Source organism: Bactrocera oleae, chromosome 2 (assembly GCF_042242935.1).
Source record: "Bactrocera oleae isolate idBacOlea1 chromosome 2, idBacOlea1, whole genome shotgun sequence".
NCBI lineage: Eukaryota > Metazoa > Arthropoda > Insecta > Diptera > Tephritidae > Bactrocera > Bactrocera oleae.
In genome coordinates this window covers 11648628-11668145 of record NC_091536.1, presented here as the reverse complement: position 1 = coordinate 11668145, position 19518 = coordinate 11648628, and the positions used below count along the sequence as shown (strand labels likewise).

Here is a 19518-nt window from a genome sequence, read left to right as displayed (position 1 = left end):
CACTGATCATTATATATTTAGTAACAAATTTGGTCTACCTACATTTCCCGAATCTTATTGATAACAGATATATTTTATTAATATTCTATCGCTCATTTTTTAACTCACTCGCTTTTCACCGTCATCTCATGCTCCAATAGTCGTCGCCTGCTTTCGTATATGCATCGACATTTACCACAAAAGCCCGAACCACGCTACTGGGTAACTGGCAACTATATATTCGATTATCGTGATTCGAAATTCGGCATTGGCGCGATGTTGCAAGCCTTTTTGGTTGGCGACTCCAAATCAGACTTACCTGTAGTTGCTTATTTAAAATTCGATACAGAAGCTCTAGGAAAATTTACCGGTCAATTGGCGGTAAGTGGAGACAGTTCAGAGACTTGTATAGGTTTACTTATTATTAAATACAATCTACAGTTATACATCAAGGCACGTGGTTTACCAGATGCAATTTTCCACAAATTTATCAAAAATGCTGCGGATCCACTGAAATTCGAACACATCAAAGAGTTACTACATGCCATGAATGCGCCAATTATACAGTCGAAACCACTACATCTTGAGTTCATTCTACAAATGGAAGGCAAGACGGTGCTCTCTTATTACCTCAATCAGAAAACTTTCCAAAAACTAACCTATACAGATCGTAAGTACTTCTTTAACCAAACATGGGTCCTAACTCTTTCCCTGACAACTTTTCAGTTATAAGCCGTGTGAGTTTCATTATACGCGCCGATAGTCACATCAATATGCAGACGGTACGTTGGCCATTCATGGCCAAATATTCGGTACCTACAGTTTTGGGCACCGCCTCAGACGTCTTACTGCAAACCACAGTGCTTACTTCACTGCGTGGCAACATCACACAACATCAAACTAATGATCTAATGAAGTTAGCACTAGAGATTGATGCACGTTACTCTTCATATGCGTCGTGTCGCAGTCGTAGTTACAATCCGTTCTTAAATCTGGATCATGAGATTAATCGCGAACAAGGCTTTCTCATTTATGTGCCATTCAATACCGATCTAAATCTGAATATTACCAGCAGATGTCTGCGTTACTCATTCCAGCGCCCAGAGAATATGACCAGTGGACTCTCATTCAAATCGCGTTCGATTACATCAACACGTGGACAAATAACAAAAGCAATGCAGCCATTCGAGGAGATCATGTACCCGGATCGGCTGGTTGATGTGGTTAGTTGACTTTGTTGAGTGGAACCAATTCAATTATACCTGTCACATTTCTATTTTAGTTCCAACTATTCAAGTATGACACGGAGGATCTGGGCATTTCGATGTCCATAAAAACTAACCTTAATGAACTGAACAAATATCGTGGCATGCTGCTTAAGTCAGAGTTTATGGAAAAGTGAGTTTTTCATGGAGGAATTGTTTATGAATATCCGGAAATTTTAGCTTATGAATACTGGCTTCTCTTATTTCCATAGTGGCTTCTCACGAAATGTGGTCATAAATTTCTTGATGTATGTTTTTGGTGTGGCTCAGTTAAGTTCAATCCATTTGGGTTATGACCGAAACTTTACAATGCTCGTACAGAATGAGAAACCAACAAAGGTTAGTAGAAGTAACAGCGCTCTATAAAATCTCAAGTTCACAAGAGTTCTATAAATATCTAATATAACTTGTTAAATCATTTTACATTTTAAGATCGATGGCTCAATTTGCAAGCAAGATCTCTTAAACACTGCAGAGAAGATTGGTCAACAATTTAGTTTAACTATGGAGCACTCGAGTAATTTGAACGTTAACGAAGCTTTACATAGTTGGAATATTACAATGGACGTTTATTCCTCGACCAAAAATAACTGGTTTAATATTATTGGGATTTTGGAACGCACATCGAAAATTGATACCCGTGATTGGAAGGTAAGTGGTATTATATGCCAAAAGTAGTATGCCAGTGATTCTAAAACCGCAATGACTGTCAACATTTATTTGGCAAATATAAGAATTCTTCAGTCCTTTAATAACAGAGTAACGATCGTAAACATTATAAGTATAGTGATTTCAGAGTTTATTAATGCGAGTTTCGCGAATTCAGTCATGGGTAAAACTTAAATAGATAACAGAAGATATTGCGCTAAAACGTTAACAAATAGTACAAATACAAGTATGTAGTGTCAAATTAAGTTTATTTTACTTGCTGTTGTTGCTGTGGCTATATATGCGCCAAATTTGTCATCAGATTCATAGGTATTTAACTCCTAGAAGGTTTCCATGCGCTTAATCGTCACCGCCGCCAGCTTCAAGCTCCTCCTCGGCGGCAATCAATGCGACTATGCCCTCCTGTAGCGATTTAACCAATTCGAATTCGGTAAAACCCAAGCGACGTCTATTCGATATATCCATAACACCATCCTCTATTTGTGTATGCTCACCACCTGTGCCACGTATTTGCAAACTCAACTCCTCCGCCATGGCCTTGAGTTTATCCTCCTGCGCTGACAGCAATGGCAAACGAATATGTACCGAAGCGCGAAGCGTCGTACCAAGATTAGTTGGACAGGCTGTCAAGTTGCCATAGCGAGGATGATGCGCAAATTGCAGCGTCTTCTCCAATTCGGTTATGCCCGTAACTAAACGATTATAAACGTCGCCTGAAAGATGTCATATAAATTGTGCTTGAGTTATAGGTTACATGTCTTTTAAGTATACATCAACTGTTACCTAAATCACCACACTTAGCCATCGAGATAATGCGCAAATGGTCCTCCTCATTAACCCAAATTAAAAATGTTTCAGCCGGATTGTGGAATATACCACGGCCTGTAGGCCAAAAACGATAACAACCTGCAGTTGTTAAATATTCATCGCCACGTTTGAACAGAATATGGCGTGCGACCATTTCACGTTGAATATCTGGCTCGATCTCTCCCATGCTATAGTAAGCGCCAGTTAGTTCACCATCCAAACCCTCAGCGGCGGAACGTACTTTCTCCTCTATTTCAATATACTGTTTCTCACGTAATTTCGGGAAATACGGATAGCCTTCAAGATTGCGCGCAGTGCGAATTCTTGCCGACAGTATATATTTACGTTCCGGATCCAAGTTTTCAATCTCATCTACATTACCCCAATCGGTTTCCTTTTGTAATATATCACTCTCATTTTCCAATTGACCGTGATAGTCGCGTATAACCGGATCGAAAAGTTTAGTAAAGACATCATAAGAATCGGCATCGGCAGCATAAACACCACAACTGGAATCGTGATGTGTCGTACCTGATTGTATACAATCGAAGAGATTGACTTCAGTTGGTGCTGGAGTTGTCGTCATCATATACTCGTCCAACACTTCACGCGTCAAATATTTGCGTAGCAATGAATTATTGTACTCCTCATCCTCCGTGAGACTCTTGAAGCCCTCTTCCAAAAGCTCAGCAATCTCTTCCGGTGTCTTCTTACTGTATACGAATAAGCGCAAAACAAAAAAAATGTGGTTACCATTTAATTGGTAGTAGGTAGATATGAAGCTAATCTACTTACATTTGACTGCGCAAACGTTCCAACTCTTGCTCCAGCCTTGCTATGGTTTTGTTGGCTTCATCAAGATCGGCTTTCATCATATCGAATTGATCATCGTCCGGGCAAGACTCACACATAAATTTGCGCACAAAGCGTATAGCATCATCTGGTTTATTCTGCTCTTCATAGAGTTTAATTAGCGCCTTGCTGAGTGCGTCTATGACACCGGCGCGCTCCAAGTACTTGCGGTACTGCACTCGTTTGGATTCAATCTGTAGGAAAAGAAAGTAAACTTGTTTAGTTTATGTACATATGTACAGAGTGAGGCGTCACGAAACTTGCCGAAGACATGATGAACACAAGCTTGACCTCTACTAAACAAATGCGGAATTCCTTGCTTTATTTCAATTACAACAACAAACTTTTTTTACTATATTTTATAAACAACGAATATAGAATTTAAATGTAAAATTAAAAACGTTATTTGTGAATTTCGTTTGGATTCTAATTAAACACAATTGCAAAATATGACCGTAATTCCAAGTCGTTCTTTACAACCGGCATAAATAAGAGAAACTGAAATTTTTGCTGCCTAAAAAAAATAAAACATTCACTCGTATTCGTTTTTGAAAAGATTTCAAAATCTCAAAACGAAATTGTACGCCATAAAAACACGGCTCTATCGATCAAACACAACGGACTGAGTGAAAACGGCATGCAAGGTAATGGAGTTGCAGTTATGAGCAGCACAATGCCGACAGCCAGCCAGACATGTTGGCGTTGTTATTATATATCTCAATGTATAAATCTGTGTATATATAAAAGCTAATGAATGGAGCACAGTAGCCGCAAAAGCCTTACCCCCAAAAGCAGTCAATGAACTGTTGAAGGACTTCACAGTCTCAAAGTGGTAGGAAGCCATGCCGTATGCAGAAATACGTGTGTAGATGTATTGAGCCACTCGTTCTAAGAAGACAATTGTACATTCTTTTACGCTGTTGCTTTGTTGTGGTAACTAACGTGTCTAACGAGTCGACACCATGGAAATTTGCGTGAGCTACTCTGTGGTTATTAAAATGATAGAAAGATGTCAAATTTTGGAAATATAAATTGTTGTTTTTAGAACGACAGGAAACATTCCCAACACAATTGTGAGAAATGCTGCCGAGTTAACAATCCTTAGCCGAATATATAATAATGTAGATATTTCCGTATCCGTTCCATTCCATTAGTATTCTTTGGGTGCGTAATTATCACTTGGATTGTCGCGAATATGACACACTATTGTTATAAAATCCAATTTTTTAAGTCGTTCCAGCAAAGCGCTCCATTGACATCCCATATTGAAGCGCTGGATATATTTCTGTCATTAAAGCTTACCATTTCTCAAACACGCGTTTGAAAACGATAGAAAACTCATAATCATCACTCAGAAACTTATCGTCTAATGAAAAACGTTATAAAATCCATTTAATTAGTTTCAAAGGAATATCCTACACATAGCGCATTTCAAAAGCCGTCAATACCGGCAAGATTATCACATCTAACCCCACTTTCGTATTGTTTATACTTAACCTCATTTTTAAGCATTCATATAGCAGTGTGTATGTTCTTATGGTACATATGTAATTTATGGTATTTTTGATTTGTTTCGTATTTTTACATCTAAGTACAGCTGTTTAGATTATTTTAAATGTGCTAAGTTTACATATTAGCAGTTAGTCGTATCCTGAGAGTAAACGGTCAACTCGCCAACAAAACTTTTACTAACTCACTATAATTAAGTACATATGAATAAAGAACTATGCAACTTAATAGCTTTGTTATGCGATTAGTTACCGTTATAAAATAAAAAATAATTCCTACTTCTTGTCATTCGTTTTCAAAGCTTCGAGAAAATCCCTGATTAGTTTAGCGGCGACCAAAATCTTATATTTCTCCATTTCTAGGATGATAGAGAAAGAATCTCAGTTCAGGTTCTAAAAGAGATATATGATACTGAAGATTCATTTCTACGATAGTTGCTCTTATTTATGCAGGATGAGTACATATTTTTATTCTATTTTATTCTGCCATAGTATTGCAGGTTCTTCTTCTTCTTGACAATATGAACATCTCAAATATAAGAATTGATATTCGTTTTAGCGTAGCTGTGGCTTTATATTGCCAATTATAACTTCGAATCTATAACAGACGGTTATTCAAACTGCGAAAAAAAAATAGATAAGGGGGAAAAGGGCTTCTGAGATAGTTCTTGGCCAGGTACAAATCCGGTACGCTTTACAAACTTGGCACGACTGTATTGAGAATAAACAGACTTTTTTAAGGAGTCATTGTTTTTTGTAGGACCTAATACTTGAATATGCTAATAATCTACGAAGAGATATAAAACCTGTTGATCTTGGTTAGACCTTCAGCTTCAGGTTATGATTAAACAATAATTGAAACTTTATGGAGTAATATCAAAAAAGAAATATTTATAACGAAATTCTTTCGATTCACTTAATTGAGCCATATTATTTCTTATGATGAAAAGTAATGAAAATTAATCGGTTTGTAAATATTTTCCGAGGATATTACCATTGTTTAAAACTAATTAAAACTATGTAGCTTTTATACATTTATTTGGCTTTAAAATAACTACAAACCATTTCCTTAAAACTTAGCTTTGAACCGAATTTTCGTTTCAATATAATTTATTTACTGTTTCAGGCAGAAATCAATGCAACCTATGCACCACTCGTATTCACCAAGCGACCGCATACCTTCAATCTGGATGTCGAATTCGGCAACGCCAGCAGAACGAATGAAAATCCGCACAATACTTCAAAAGTGCATTTCTCCGGCAGGGCAGGCGTAAGTTGTTTAATAAATGGTTAAATGTAAATTTTGAAGAAAATTTTAACAAATATTTTTTTTATATATTCAGCCTTCGGATTATGCGCGCGATTTCTTACTCTCAGATAATCCATTCACCGATACCGATTTTTGTCCGAAGGAAGTACTCAAATTCAGCCCTATACCTACCTCGAAATATTGTAAGCGTAGTAATTTTGAAAACTTCACATCGATCACGAATTATGATATGGATTTGAAATTCGATAATGTAAGTGATTTGAAAGTACATCGTTTTAAATGTTGAAAATTTGTAATCACATAACCTAACTTGAGATTATTGCACTCACTAACATGTTATATGATTTAACTTTAAAAATATTCCAGTAAGACATTAGATTATACATAAGCAACTTTACAATGAGGAGACTAATTGATTTATTTATGTTTTACCGCTCTTTCGAACATACATATATTTATAATGCAAATTATATATATAAATATTTTATATACCTATAACATGATTTCTCATAGATGCCTGCATGGTTTAACCTATGGTCGACGCGTTTGGACCACTTCGTCTCTGCCTTGTCTGAGAGGAAGGTGGATAGTCTGAATTTGGATGAGGAAATTAAATTCTCACTTCAAGCGCCCAACGATCATTTCTGGCTGACGGTGGAAGTGAACGGTGTGAATTGGCGCATTTATCATATACCATTCTTGCAGAAATTAGACTCAAAATATGATGCCTCACATGAGATATCCTATGATTCGGGACTCAAACGTGAGTTATTGCAAAATAATACGAAAAACAATAAAGCAAATAATGTACAAAAAATATTATATATAAAATAAAATATAAAAAAAAAATATTATATATAAAATAAATTAAAGAAAAAATATAAAAAATAAAAACAAAATAACACAAAAAAAAAAAAATATATATATAATATAAAAAAAAATAATATAAAATAAAAAGAAAATAATTTATAAAGTATTAAAAAGTAATTATATATAAAAAAAAAAAAAACAATAATAAATTAAAACACCAATAATAGTAATCATACTCAAAAAATATGTTCAGCTGTAAGCTATGATTCAATTAAATAAGGTCGTGTTGTTAGCCCAAAAACAACAATGTGGCAAAAGTTGGATCTATAATGTCAAAATCAGCCGTTTTGCTTTGTATTGTTTAGATTTCATGATACAAAACTAAATTTTTAAAAGATTTCATCCGATGAGAATGCCTTTTTTGAGTGATAACTAAATACAAATAGATTGTAAATCACACAAAATCATTAAAATGTATTTAGAAAAATCATTAGAAAAACCAAACACAGTATTTTTGACATTATGGATACAAACATTTCTTTCGTAAGAGGAAACACGCTTCGTATCGACACAACTTTGTATAATTGAATCATGGCTTTACTCACTCTTAAACTCCACTGTGCTTTAAATAAAACTTTCGTATTTGAAAATTGTTAACAGATATTTTTTACCATACATATTCTTACTTAATATTTGTAATCATCTGGCAGCTCTTTAACTCTGCTTTTTACTAAACCATCATAGTTTCCACCGAAAAGTCCAAAATCCACAGTGCTTTACTAAACACTTTCTACTTGAAATTGTTAATAGTTGGCAATCCTTCTCTCAAATATTATATTTCATACTGTATTGCTTTTTAAAGCTCTTTAAGTCAATATGGTTATCAATATTATGATATTTTTACACCATACCATTTTTTTACTTAATATTTGAAAATAGCTGGCAATTCTTTTACTTCATTTTTTATTAAATAATCATGATTTTCAACCGAAAATCCAAAACTAGTTTATAGCATAGTTTTGAGAATTTTGCAATTTTTTGTATGTATACACACATTGTATATAATATTCGTAGGCTCCTGCTCGGTAATAAATGGCATGATTAACACTTTCGATGACTACCTAATCAATCTGAGCGAATTCACCAAAGTAACCGTGGCGAAACACTGTCAAACGCTATTGGCTGCCGACTGTTCAGTGTTGCCAGAGATGGCTATATTTTTATTGCCCTCACCGGAGAATGGATTAAGTGCAAATTACGGTTTACGTGTTTATATTGGACAGAATTACTTCACCTTCCGGCCGGTAGATAATCATACGAAACTGCAAGATGATGCGCCCATATATATAACGGTTAACAATAGCGAGACGTTAATCAATTTGCGCGATAAACCATACAGATATCCGGAAGATGTGAGCGATTACGATTTTCAGTAAGTAAATTGAGTATATATTTAGCAATTGATTTTGATTTTTATTTACTGTAAAATTTGACCGTTTGCAGCGTGGAATTGACCGAACATAATATACTCATCGTTGAGAATGCGCAAATGCATTCGACCATACAATTCGATTTGTCCAATGTGTTGAATCTCGAAATTTACGGTCTCTACAAAAGGAAAATGTGTGGACTCTGCAGCAAACCGTTAAATGCAATGCAAAATTATACGTTATGCATGTCGAAGTGAGTTACTAATGAGTAGCATGTGGCAGTGAAAGTTTCATACTATACATATGTACATACATTGTATATTAAAATATGCATCGATATATGTTATGTAGAGTAGCAAGTTTATTAATACGAATAAAATTACAAATTAATGAGAAGTTTTAATAAAAGAAAATTAAATGATCTAAAGATAATTCATGGTTATTTAATGTGGAAAACAAATGGACATTCAATTCAGTATGCGCAAAAAATTCGTATTAATATAAGTGAACATGTTTTTTAAATACGCTTTCGGGTAGGTACTTTGTCATATATAGAAATTATAAAACTTAAAAATTAACTTCAAACTACTAACACCTTATTTTATGGTGTGGAAAAAACATATTTGCAAATAGTTTATACGAACTAAAACTGTTAATAGCTAAATCAGTTAACGTGTCATTTTGAAACGTATCTGATGTTCACGATCACGATGCAATTGAGAGAGCAAATGTATGCGTAGTTGTACGATATTCTCCAAATTTTGATTACATAGCTGACAAGTGAGCACTTGTATGGGGCCATCACTAAAAAAAATTTTATAGATTCATTTTCAATTTTAATTTATAATAAATGGAAATCGATTTTAACTCACAACTGACACAAGCGATGCAACTCCTGACAGTGTACGCCCAACGAGTGTATACGATCAAACTTCTCATCGTACAATCTAAGTGCTGAATGCATAGGAAACAGTGAGCGATGACCGTAAATGGGTTCGGTTTCGATCAAGTCTTCTAGATCGTAAGGCTGCCATACATTATCGTGACTATCCACATGAGTCTCAATATATTTGCGATTTTTATTCAATAATCTACAGGAAAAAAAGTTAAATAGTATGTTTTTTTAATGGTTAAAGTAGAATATCAAAATTAATGTGTAAAAAAATAGAGCAATAGTAAATACGTGCTAAAAAAATACGATATTATAAAGTGAAAGTAATCTTACAGCCAAAAATTCTTAAACAACATTCGTCTATGATGAGTTCTCAGCAACCGTGGCCATTTTTATACCATTTTTCTATGACTTGCCGAAAGCCGATTTCGGATCACTATGTCTGTCACATACACTGACCGATCAAAATAAAATTCTTGTATGAAAATATTTTGTATTTGACAAGTTATCTTCACCAAATTTGGAATGGATTAGTGTTCAAGGCAACGCTACAAGTTCCGAAAAAAGTTCTCAGTTTGAACTACTATAGCATGTAGCTGTCATACAAACTGAACGATTAAAACAAATCCTTGTATGAAAACTTCTTTATTCGACAAGAAATCTTCACACAATTTGGCACGGATTATTATCCAAGGCAGCGCTATGATCTCCGAACAAATTGTTTAGATCAGACCCATGTGGCATATAGCTGCCATACGAACTGACCGTTCAAATCAAGATACAAATATTTTTATACCCAATGAATTTACGCGCTTACCTTATAATTAAGTTCTTAATTTTCGCAGATAAATCGGCGCGCATATTTGGCAATATAGTTGGACGCTCATCACTTGGATCCGTATACAACATGGTGTCCATGCAATAGCGTAGTTGATTAATCTGAAAGCGAAAAAATTTCATTACAAAAAATTGCAAATTATTTGTGAAGATAACACAACTGCTATAAAATTGGAATGTCAACTCACCAACTCCAAATCGTCCTTTGAAATGTCTGCATCTAAATTCAATACAATATCATGCTCCTCATAGAGTGGCTTATAGTTATCTGTATTATAACCCAAGCCCGCTAGTATTGCCACATATTTGGTCTTACTAATATTCCGTTTTATTTGCATGGTTGGACAGAAGAGCAGCGTCATTAATGCACTAAAACCATGTATATTTGGCATAAGTGTCGTCGAGCGTGCAGTAAGCTTTTCGGCATTTTGTGCTTCCGTTATGCTGGCCGCAACAATTAGACGTTCATGTACATCCTGCGGATCTGTGTCGAGCAACACGGAATTCACCGAATCACGTTCGACATGCACACTCTTCCAGGTGCCTATGCGTACGGCGGAGAAAATCTTCGTCTCGAGCGCACTGTATGGACCACGTAGGTTAATAGTTTTGGTGCAATATTCACGTGGTGGTGGATCCACTTCGACATCGGCTTCTGGTTGTATGGAACGTAAATATTCTTCATTTTGCTTGGAATGATCTTCGTCGAGGAAACGTGTAGCAACAGCTTGTTTACGTAAGCGGAAATCATGATCCGCCTGTATGAAATAAAAAAATAACAGTTAAAATAATTAATCATATGATAAAGATTTGACCACCTACCTTAGACATATAATTCTCATCCGATTTATGTGCGAGACCCTTCTCCACCAATATATCATTCAGCGTACCTGTAGCAGTTTTTATAATCACATTCGAAATACCAGAAACCACTGAGTAAACTTCAATTTCCACCACACCCGCATCGGCTGTTTGTTGCATGAATTCCATTGCTTCATCGGGCCATTTACCGCTAGGACATTTCACCGTTGATGGCTCGACCATTACAAGGCGACATTCAAACATACGAGGCGGTATGTCGGTGAGCGACTCACAGTGATAGGAGAAGCGACGTAATTTTTCGAAATCTATAACATCAGTATTGCCATAATCGATGAAGAATACCTGGAAGCAAACAAAAAAAAAATTGGTTTTGATGTTGATTTCGTTAGACCATAGATCTAGCGCAGTACATTTGGTTATATGACCAAAAATACGTGGATTTATGTACAAGCAAAGACTCAAAACCGGTTGGCAAATAATTTTTGCGGCTACAACAACAATAACAACATCGAATGATAACAATTTTATGATTGTAACGGTTGCATAAAGCACGTGTAGGGGTAAGAGCGAGTGTGTTGGGTGTCGTCGTATAGATCATACCGCCCAAAGTTGATATTTTAGACCCGCAGTTTGGACCCGACATATGTAAATATTCGAAAGGTCGGGCTCTCTCGAAATTATGTCATTTAATCCTTTGCCGGATGTCAATATTGGACAATTTTCAAAACATAAGACCAATTTGGGGGTAAAAAAAATTTCGAAGTATAAAAAAAAACAAATTGAGGAGGAGCCAAATTTTCACATCAATACTAGTCGAATGACAATCGTTCGGTTAATTTGTGGTTTATCTCTTCACTCTTAAGCATGGCTAACCTCGTTCATAGACCAGTTCACGCATCGAATTTTGTTTAAATCGCAGGTTATTAGTGGGTTTTCATAAATATAATATAATAATAATTTTCCCCGAGTATTATCGTAAATTATATATCGCAAATAAGACCACTTTTGAATTTACATATTGTATATAGAACAAAACGAAAGTAACAATTTGTTAAATGTCCATCGTAAATACCTTGAATTGGCAATGTTGTCGCGCCGCAGTTAATACTTTGACTATCCTAGCGCGATGATATTTATTTTCAAATGGTGCGGCCACCATCATGCCTTTAGATATGGCTGCAGGACTTTTAAAATGATCACTTTGTAGATTTTCGGGATTATTTAAGAGTGCATGGATTTCACGTAAACGCTCCATTTCCGAAAGTGGTTGAAAATAAAATTTGCTGCAATTTTCAATCTAAATTTAAGGCGAAAATTAATATATTTATGATTACATATGAAAACTTTTGTGCTCACATGTGTTATATAGCCGCGTATCATTTTTTTAAAGACAGAGGGCAAGACAACTAATTCGGGATTTTTGATTTGTTTCTTAATTGGTTGCCAAACACCTTCTACCATTGTGCCAATACGACGCTCCTCGGCATAGCGCACCTCGTTACGAGGACTGAGAGAGGAATTATATAATTTATTTATGATATTTTTCGTATGCTTTTTGATTGCAAAGCAACTTACTCCATAACGCGTATGCTTGCGCGTATGCCAAACATGCGCATGCGCACGGCTTTATAAACATCGGGGCAAACACGTCCCGGTACAAGCAGCCGATACGTACCACCATCGTCATCGTCATCTTGATCTTTTTTGAAAGTGACAAACACACGTTCAGCGCCTGATTGAAAACGCACTTCGATATTTTTCGGATGTATGCGCATAAACCTAAACAGTTCCTTAATGGAGCCCGTATACAGTTGGCCAATATGACGTGTATTGAATCCAGTAAAGTAGACTGTATTGCAGGGATCATTGCCGCAAAGCGTATGGTAGATACCACGTTCACGTTCGGTATCGTTCAAATTCGAGCGTGTAAAATAGTTGGGATAAAAGGCGCCAGCGATAATGATTTTCAATATAATTATCTTTTCACGATCAATCCAGCAAACGCGTTGATAGGCATGCTGCTCGCGTATGCCATAATGTAGCAGGCGTTCACGTAGTTCCACCACAAGCAGATGCATTTCTTTCATTGAACGCAAATTGATGAAATAACGATTGGCCCAATAATGTTCACTATCCTCCTCGTGGATATTCTGTTGTTCACGCATCGATGACCAAAGCTAATAATATTAAAAAGATAATATGAAATTTATTAGCTTAAAAGCAACATACGGCGGCTTTTGAATATAACCATTAGGGTGTCCCTGAAGTTAGAGTGTTTGCCCTAGAATCATTTACTTTTCCCATATATTTAAGATGGGATTTTTTAATCTCTTGCAAAGCAAATAAACCTACGACTTGAATAAGTCTCATACAAAATTCAACGCTCTACAAAAAAGCGCTTAATGATTTTTTCTATAGAACCACTTCTTTAAACTATTGTAAATTCTAAACGCTAAATTCTGTGTTGCTCATACGACATGGTGTACATTCATACAGTACAATGATTGATGTGTAACTTTAACTTTTAAAGGAATGTTATTATGGAAAAATCGTTTAGACCATTTTTGTAGAGCGCTACAATTTCTATTGGAATATAATTTTTTCAAAGTTGCAGCTTTACTTGATTAATGTAAAATATTAAAAATTATTTACATGGGAAAAGAAACACAGATTTAAGCATTTAAATTGAAAATGAAGGGCTTGTTTATGTTGGATAATTTTTTTTAGGGCAAAAACTGAAACTTCCGTGGACGTTTGCAAAAAAAAAATTCAATATGGGAAACTCAAATAAACCTACACGATAAGCTCTTAAAATGGCAAATAAGTCCGAGCCAGAGCCGTCAGCCCAAACTAGTTTTTGTATATACGCCTCCACTTGGGTATTTTCACGTCCACGACGATCGACGCCAGATCGGAATATGGAACGCACACTTAAGCCGGCAGCTAACAAAATAGAATATAATAAACTTAACATAAAGATCTGTTAAATATAAGAACTACTACCGATTATAATTGCCTCTTCCATAGCGCTGAATATATAACCCAGCAATATGAGTCGTGTTAGACGTATATCTAATGGCATGCCGGCCATCACACGACCCATAAAACTCAAATCACCATCTTGTATGGAATATGCGCCATTAACGGTGGTGAAAAGTGCGCCCACTTCTTTCAACGTCAATATCGTGTTATGTATATCCGAGAGATTGGGCGGTGTCATAGCCAAACCAAGTATATCTGGCGGTGGTCCCATGTCAAGCAATTTTGCTTTGAGCACAGCGTTTTCTAGCGGGCAACGCAACATTTCAGCGGTGCCAAATTCTTCCATATAATGCTAAAAAGCAAAATTGTTTTTGAATATGTGCATACACGTGTTTATAGGTTATGATGAGTTTCAAGGTTTAAACTATACATACTTCATAGAAATCTTTTGAGACCATGCGATACACACGGCCATTCATTACACGACCTGCACGACCAGCACGCTGACGACAATTGGCACGTGATGCCCAATGCAGTTGCAATGACGAAAAATTTGTAGCAGTATCAGTGACCAGTGACTTTGTTAGGCAAAAATCAATGACTATAAGAAGAAAAGATGTATATATATATACATACAAATAAGTAAAAAAAAAAAATAAAATAAATAAAAATTAAAATAAACAAAATAAATAAAAAATAAACAAAATTAATATATTTTTAAAAATATATTTTAAAACTAAAAAAAATATTTAAAAATATATTTTAAAACTAAAAAAAATATTTAAAAATATATTTTAAAACTAAAAAAAATATTTAAAAATATATTTTAAAACTAAAAAAAATATTTAAAAACAATTAAAAACGAAGTACAAATTTTTAAAATATTAAAAAAAAATTTTTTTTAAAAATAAATTTGGTAAAAATTAAAAAAAAAAAAAAAAATTTTTTTAATTAAAAAAATAAATAAATTTGTAAAAAAATAAAATCAATTAATAAATTTGTAAAACATTAAAAAAAAATTTTGTATAAAATTTAAAAAAAACCACATTTAGGAAAAATATTTTAATTAAAATTAAAAAAATACATAAAAAATATTAAAGAAATACAAAAAAAGGTCTATTATACCATATTTGACATACCGTATTTAACGTCCGGCACGGTTATAGAACTTTCCGCAATGTTTGTCGCCAGTATTACTTTACGAAAACCAGCCGGTGGATTATTAAATACTTTGCTCTGCTCATCCGGCGAGATTAATGAATGTAACCGTATAGGAAAGAGTTTTACATTAGTGCTGAAAATATATTTGGCAAGTTATTTAAATTTTCAACTAAACACATATGCACCACACATACTCAACAGATTCGCTTATCGATTCCAATTTGTTGCACATTTGATCAATTTCGTTAATACCCGGTAGAAAGATCAAGATCGAGGTTTGTGGCAAAGAGCTGGGAATTATGGAAACCGAAGCTTCCTGCTTTTCTATATTATCTATGACAATAATCAGTTTATAGGCAATATTATACATTTCTTTCGATATGCCGGGATCTGAAACATCCACATCGGTGTTCTATAAAAGGAATAGAAAAATGTAAACTGGTTTAAACAACGTGTACGTGAACACTTACCGTACTATTAATGCGTCCCAAATCGGATAAATAGAATTCGCGCACCTGATAGAGGCGACGTGAATCAACACGCAACACTGGTGCTGGATTGCGGCGTATGGTAAAGTAATCAGAGAACTGAAACATATGTAATATAATTATTAAGTCAACTTTGTAGAATGTACTATCATATGCCCACCTCTCCTGCATTGATTGTAGCTGACATTAGTATTACTTTTACACCACGTGAATTTGTAGTCAACAATTTCCTTATAACTATTAGTAAAAAATCCATTTCTTGGCCACGTTCGTGCACCTCGTCAAGAATAATATGTGTAAATTGTCTAAGTGACTTCTCCTTTATAAGTTTCTGCAGCAGTACACCAGTTGTGCAGTATAGCAAGCGTGTATCTTCAGAAATTTTGGCGTGCAAACCAACCTGGAAAAGAAATAAAGATAGATTTCAAGTATATAAAAATGTATATAAATGATCGGCTTGACGAACTGAGTCGATTCAGCAATGTCCGTTTATGTCTGTATATACGCAAGCTAGTTCCTCAGATTTTGCATTATCAATCTGAAGTTTTACACTTGTCAAAATTGAGATCGGACCACTATAGCATATAGCTGTCATACAAACCGATCGACCAAAATCAAGTTATTGTATGAAAAACTTGTTTATCTGTGAAGGGTAACATTACTTCGGTACAAAGGAACTTAACGTTTTTTCTTGTTATTGATTTTTTTTATTACTGTAACGATTATTATTGATTTTTTATACATAGGTGGTTTCAGGAAATGAGCGGTTTCGATAGGGTTAAACCTTAGGGAAATGTGAATTAATACGTTCTCAGAACATTACTCAGAGGAAAGCGTTTAGTAAATAAAATATTAAATGACTCGATGTGAATGAGGCCAAATAATAATAATTTATTCTATAAGGTCAAATAAAAACAGTGAATTCAGAAAATTCCTCTCTACCCCGTAGTGTGGCTAAATCAAGTCAATATTTATTTAACTTTGTTAATTGAATTGTTAATACATTTCCACTTTACCTGAAAACCAACAACGGAGCCTTCTTCCCATTTTCTTTCCTGACAAACACGCTTAGCAATAGATATTGCCGCAATTCTACGTGGTTGGGTGCAGACAATTTTGCAATACTCCCGATTTACATAGGCTTCGTCAAGTATGTACTGAGGCACCTGAAATTAAAAAAAAAAAATTTATATATATTAATTTAAAATATATAAATAAAAATGGTTATATATTTTTTTATGCGGTATTATTTTTAATAAGGATCACCCTAACTTCTTTGTTTACAGTTTACATGTAAATAATAAGAAATTTCCCAAAATAAACAATTTGTTGATTGGCCACACTGAACCAATATTGTGACATTTCAATATGAATAGAAGTGTTTTGTCTCGGATTTACCGGCAAAAAAAAAAATATTAATTGCAAAATATCATGGAAACGGCGATTTTCGAGGACTCCCGGAAATTAATAGAGCTCTTTGTCCGTTCAGGAAATAATAGTTTCTCTTCATTTTGCGAACAGTGGAAAACTTTGCAATTCCAACACATTTACTTTGCACAAACGTCATATATTGAAATAATACAAACTACCTCTGCGATTATGCACTATGCAAAGCGCAACATATGCAGTTCGGATGAGGACGACATAAACATCGAGAATAGCACGAAAAATACTACGGCGCAACACTTTGCAGATGAACGTATGCGTAGACGAATAGGTTGTCTATATCTACTATATGTAATTTACTTTAAACAACCTACAGAACGTTACGTTAAAATTGAAACCAATCTAAATACGTGGAAATCAATAAAAAACTTCATAGACTCATTACCAATATCACCGGATATGGACGAACCTCGTTACATATTTTGGCGTCTATTACAAGCCGATGCATTTCGTTTTACAGCTTTAAATTATTGCGAAGGCTTAGAAGATTTAGTTGATTACGATAAATTAAATGATAAAGATAATGCAGACTTCTGGCGTAAGAATAGTAACAAAGAACTCGGACAGCAATTACAAGATTATCCAGCGATTCAACGCATATTACCAGCATTGACAGTACTTGAAGATGGTTATAATGAAATGAAGGAAATGTTAGTGAACACAAGTAAAAGTGGTATGCATAAGCAGTCCCTGCCAGCAACAACGATTTTCAAAAGCATAGAACAGTGTTTCCAAAATATTCAGGCTATAGTTGAAGATAGTGAGGGAGGAGAAAGCAAACAAAAAGTATTACCTTCAGAAAGTGAAAAACGGAATCTTAAACGTAAAGGTTTCACCAATAATCATAACGATAACGAACGTGAATCGGTCAGTGGCACGAATGAAAGTTTTTCAAAGAAAAATAAAACACTTAGAAGAATGTCAGCGCGTACGGTATTCACCGATGAATTGCCTGACGATTTATTAGATGATCTGCAAGAGCAAGAATCCATAGTAAGCACGGAAGATCAAGATTTGTCCGATGTTGAGCAGTCAACAGAAGAAAATTTATCAGATGGATTGAATGTTCATTTAACGGAATCTCAGGAAAATTGTGATCATGAAGGTAATGCCCATAAAAGCAGTCAAGGAAAAGAAACAATTGAGCAGCAATTAAATGAACTATTAGAAATAGAACTAAGCAAAGAATGTGAAACGATTTCAACTAACAAGGACAATTAATTAAGTTAATTAATTTTTATGATTGTAAAATATCTTACAAGTCATAACAAAAAGTTTAAATATAAACAAATTGTTGAACGTATATAATAAAATAAAAAGTATATACATATTAAAAATGATATATACATACATAGATGATTGTTTATAAAATATTATTCATACTTATATAGGATCGGCTGTGGAAGTACTGTACAATATTTAACCAAGATAAAGATAAACCGAAGCTATTGAAATTTTTTTTAGTTAATCTTGTTGTAGATACACAATATATTCTCCACCAATATGGGAAGATACACGTCTGTCCTGATACTTACTCAAATACTATTAATTTGTAAAAAAAATTTGAGCTGACACAATGCAAAGGACTTTACTCTCATTGCATACCATAACAAATATTTATGATATAGTTTAACTACTCACCTGCGTAGTCTTTCCGCATCCGGTATCACCTTCAAGTACCACCACAGGATATTTACGTAAAGCACCCAAAATTTGGTCTCTGTTGTCATGTATGGGAAGCGATTCATCCCGATTTAAATTAAAATTATATCGTGTATATACATTGTCATCAATTCGATTTATCTTTGGTTTAATATCATCTTCATCACTTAAATCTTCAAGTTCATCCATACATGTAGATGAAGTTGCACCATGCCGTGATGAACGTGTATCATCCATCTGATCATCCTCTTCCTAAAACAATTAAGATAACTTACAATTCTAGCGCATTTTTCAAACTATATATTTTTGCCTCTAATATTCGTTTTCGCTCTCTGTCGGCAATTTGCTTCGAGTATTGGTCACCAAAATATTCGCGCTTAATGGGTTTGCCACTATCATTTTCGCCCGCATTAGCAGCAATGTTACCCGAAACACATCCTCGCGGTACAGAAACACGCTTAAATTCTTGAGTGAAGTCAAAGAAATTATTTACTTCATCCATTTTTAGTGCCACAAAAGGGATAATTCAAGAGGTTGTTTATAGTCTCCTATTCCGATCTTCAGAAGTCTTCCGCGGTTAATTTTTAGCATTCGTAAACTTATCAGAAAAGTTAATTTTCTTGTTTGCCTCCTCCAAA

General features: G+C 34.6%; 4 protein-coding genes across 6 annotated transcripts in view; 2 read left to right on the top strand and 2 right to left on the bottom strand.

The window, feature by feature from the left end:
* cv-d (crossveinless d) overlaps window positions 1-9022 on the top strand; it is a 20492-nt gene extending 11470 nt beyond the window's left edge. For all 3 annotated transcript variants that reach the window (XM_036372951.2, XM_070109047.1, XM_036372952.2), the window contains 11 exons: window positions 141-360; window positions 421-649; window positions 706-1202; window positions 1262-1377; window positions 1457-1583; window positions 1677-1895; window positions 6207-6350; window positions 6424-6600; window positions 6864-7113; window positions 8235-8592; window positions 8664-9022. In XM_036372951.2, coding sequence (XP_036228844.2) covers window positions 141-360; window positions 421-649; window positions 706-1202; window positions 1262-1377; window positions 1457-1583; window positions 1677-1895; window positions 6207-6350; window positions 6424-6600; window positions 6864-7113; window positions 8235-8592; window positions 8664-8847 — 2521 coding nt within the window. In that variant the 3' untranslated portion in view covers window positions 8848-9022. The remainder of the gene's footprint in view (window positions 1-140; window positions 361-420; window positions 650-705; window positions 1203-1261; window positions 1378-1456; window positions 1584-1676; window positions 1896-6206; window positions 6351-6423; window positions 6601-6863; window positions 7114-8234; window positions 8593-8663) is intronic.
* Window positions 2027-4153, bottom strand: LOC106622958 (arginine kinase). Its single transcript, XM_014242306.3, has 4 exons — window positions 3837-4153; window positions 3516-3766; window positions 2697-3433; window positions 2027-2626 (listed from the first exon to the last, which is right to left on the bottom strand). Exons 1-4 carry the CDS (start codon window positions 3843-3845, stop codon window positions 2253-2255), a joined length of 1371 nt encoding a protein of 456 aa, XP_014097781.2. The 5' UTR covers window positions 3846-4153; the 3' UTR covers window positions 2027-2252.
* spn-E (spindle E) lies at window positions 9009-19518 on the bottom strand. Its single transcript, XM_014242305.3, has 18 exons — window positions 19191-19518; window positions 18860-19132; window positions 16789-16938; window positions 15933-16172; window positions 15755-15871; window positions 15479-15696; window positions 15263-15417; window positions 14558-14724; window positions 14145-14475; window positions 13939-14084; window positions 12717-13318; window positions 12498-12648; window positions 12214-12438; window positions 11142-11483; window positions 10508-11077; window positions 10300-10421; window positions 9463-9681; window positions 9009-9394 (listed from the first exon to the last, which is right to left on the bottom strand). The coding sequence occupies exons 1-18, from the start codon at window positions 19380-19382 to the stop codon at window positions 9259-9261; spliced, it is 4356 nt and encodes a 1451-aa protein (XP_014097780.3). The 5' UTR covers window positions 19383-19518; the 3' UTR covers window positions 9009-9258.
* Window positions 17120-18572, top strand: Pbp45 (proximal sequence element A Pbp45). Its single transcript, XM_014242307.3, has one exon. The coding sequence runs from the start codon at window positions 17204-17206 to the stop codon at window positions 18437-18439; it is 1236 nt and encodes a 411-aa protein (XP_014097782.2). The 5' UTR covers window positions 17120-17203; the 3' UTR covers window positions 18440-18572.

Excerpts from the sequence above, each read along its gene's own strand:
- LOC106622958 (XM_014242306.3), bottom strand. Across the intron at positions 3,434-3,515 it reads GAACGTTTGCGCAGTCAAAT|TAAGAAGACACCGGAAGAGA; the intron begins GTAAGTAGATTA and ends ATTCGTATACAG. Across the intron at positions 2,627-2,696 it reads GGCTAAGTGTGGTGATTTAG|GCGACGTTTATAATCGTTTA; the intron begins GTAACAGTTGAT and ends GACATCTTTCAG.
- Pbp45 (XM_014242307.3), top strand. The coding sequence starts at position 17,204 with ATGGAAACGGCGATTTTCGAGGACTCCCGGAAATTAATAGAGCTCTTT.
- spn-E (XM_014242305.3), bottom strand. The coding sequence starts at position 19,382 with ATGGATGAAGTAAATAATTTCTTTGACTTCACTCAAGAATTTAAGCGT. Across the intron at positions 16,939-18,859 it reads GATGCGGAAAGACTACGCAG|GTGCCTCAGTACATACTTGA; the intron begins GTGAGTAGTTAA and ends TTTTAATTTCAG. Across the intron at positions 14,725-15,262 it reads CGTGCCGGACGTTAAATACG|TCATTGATTTTTGCCTAACA; the intron begins GTATGTCAAATA and ends TTCTTCTTATAG.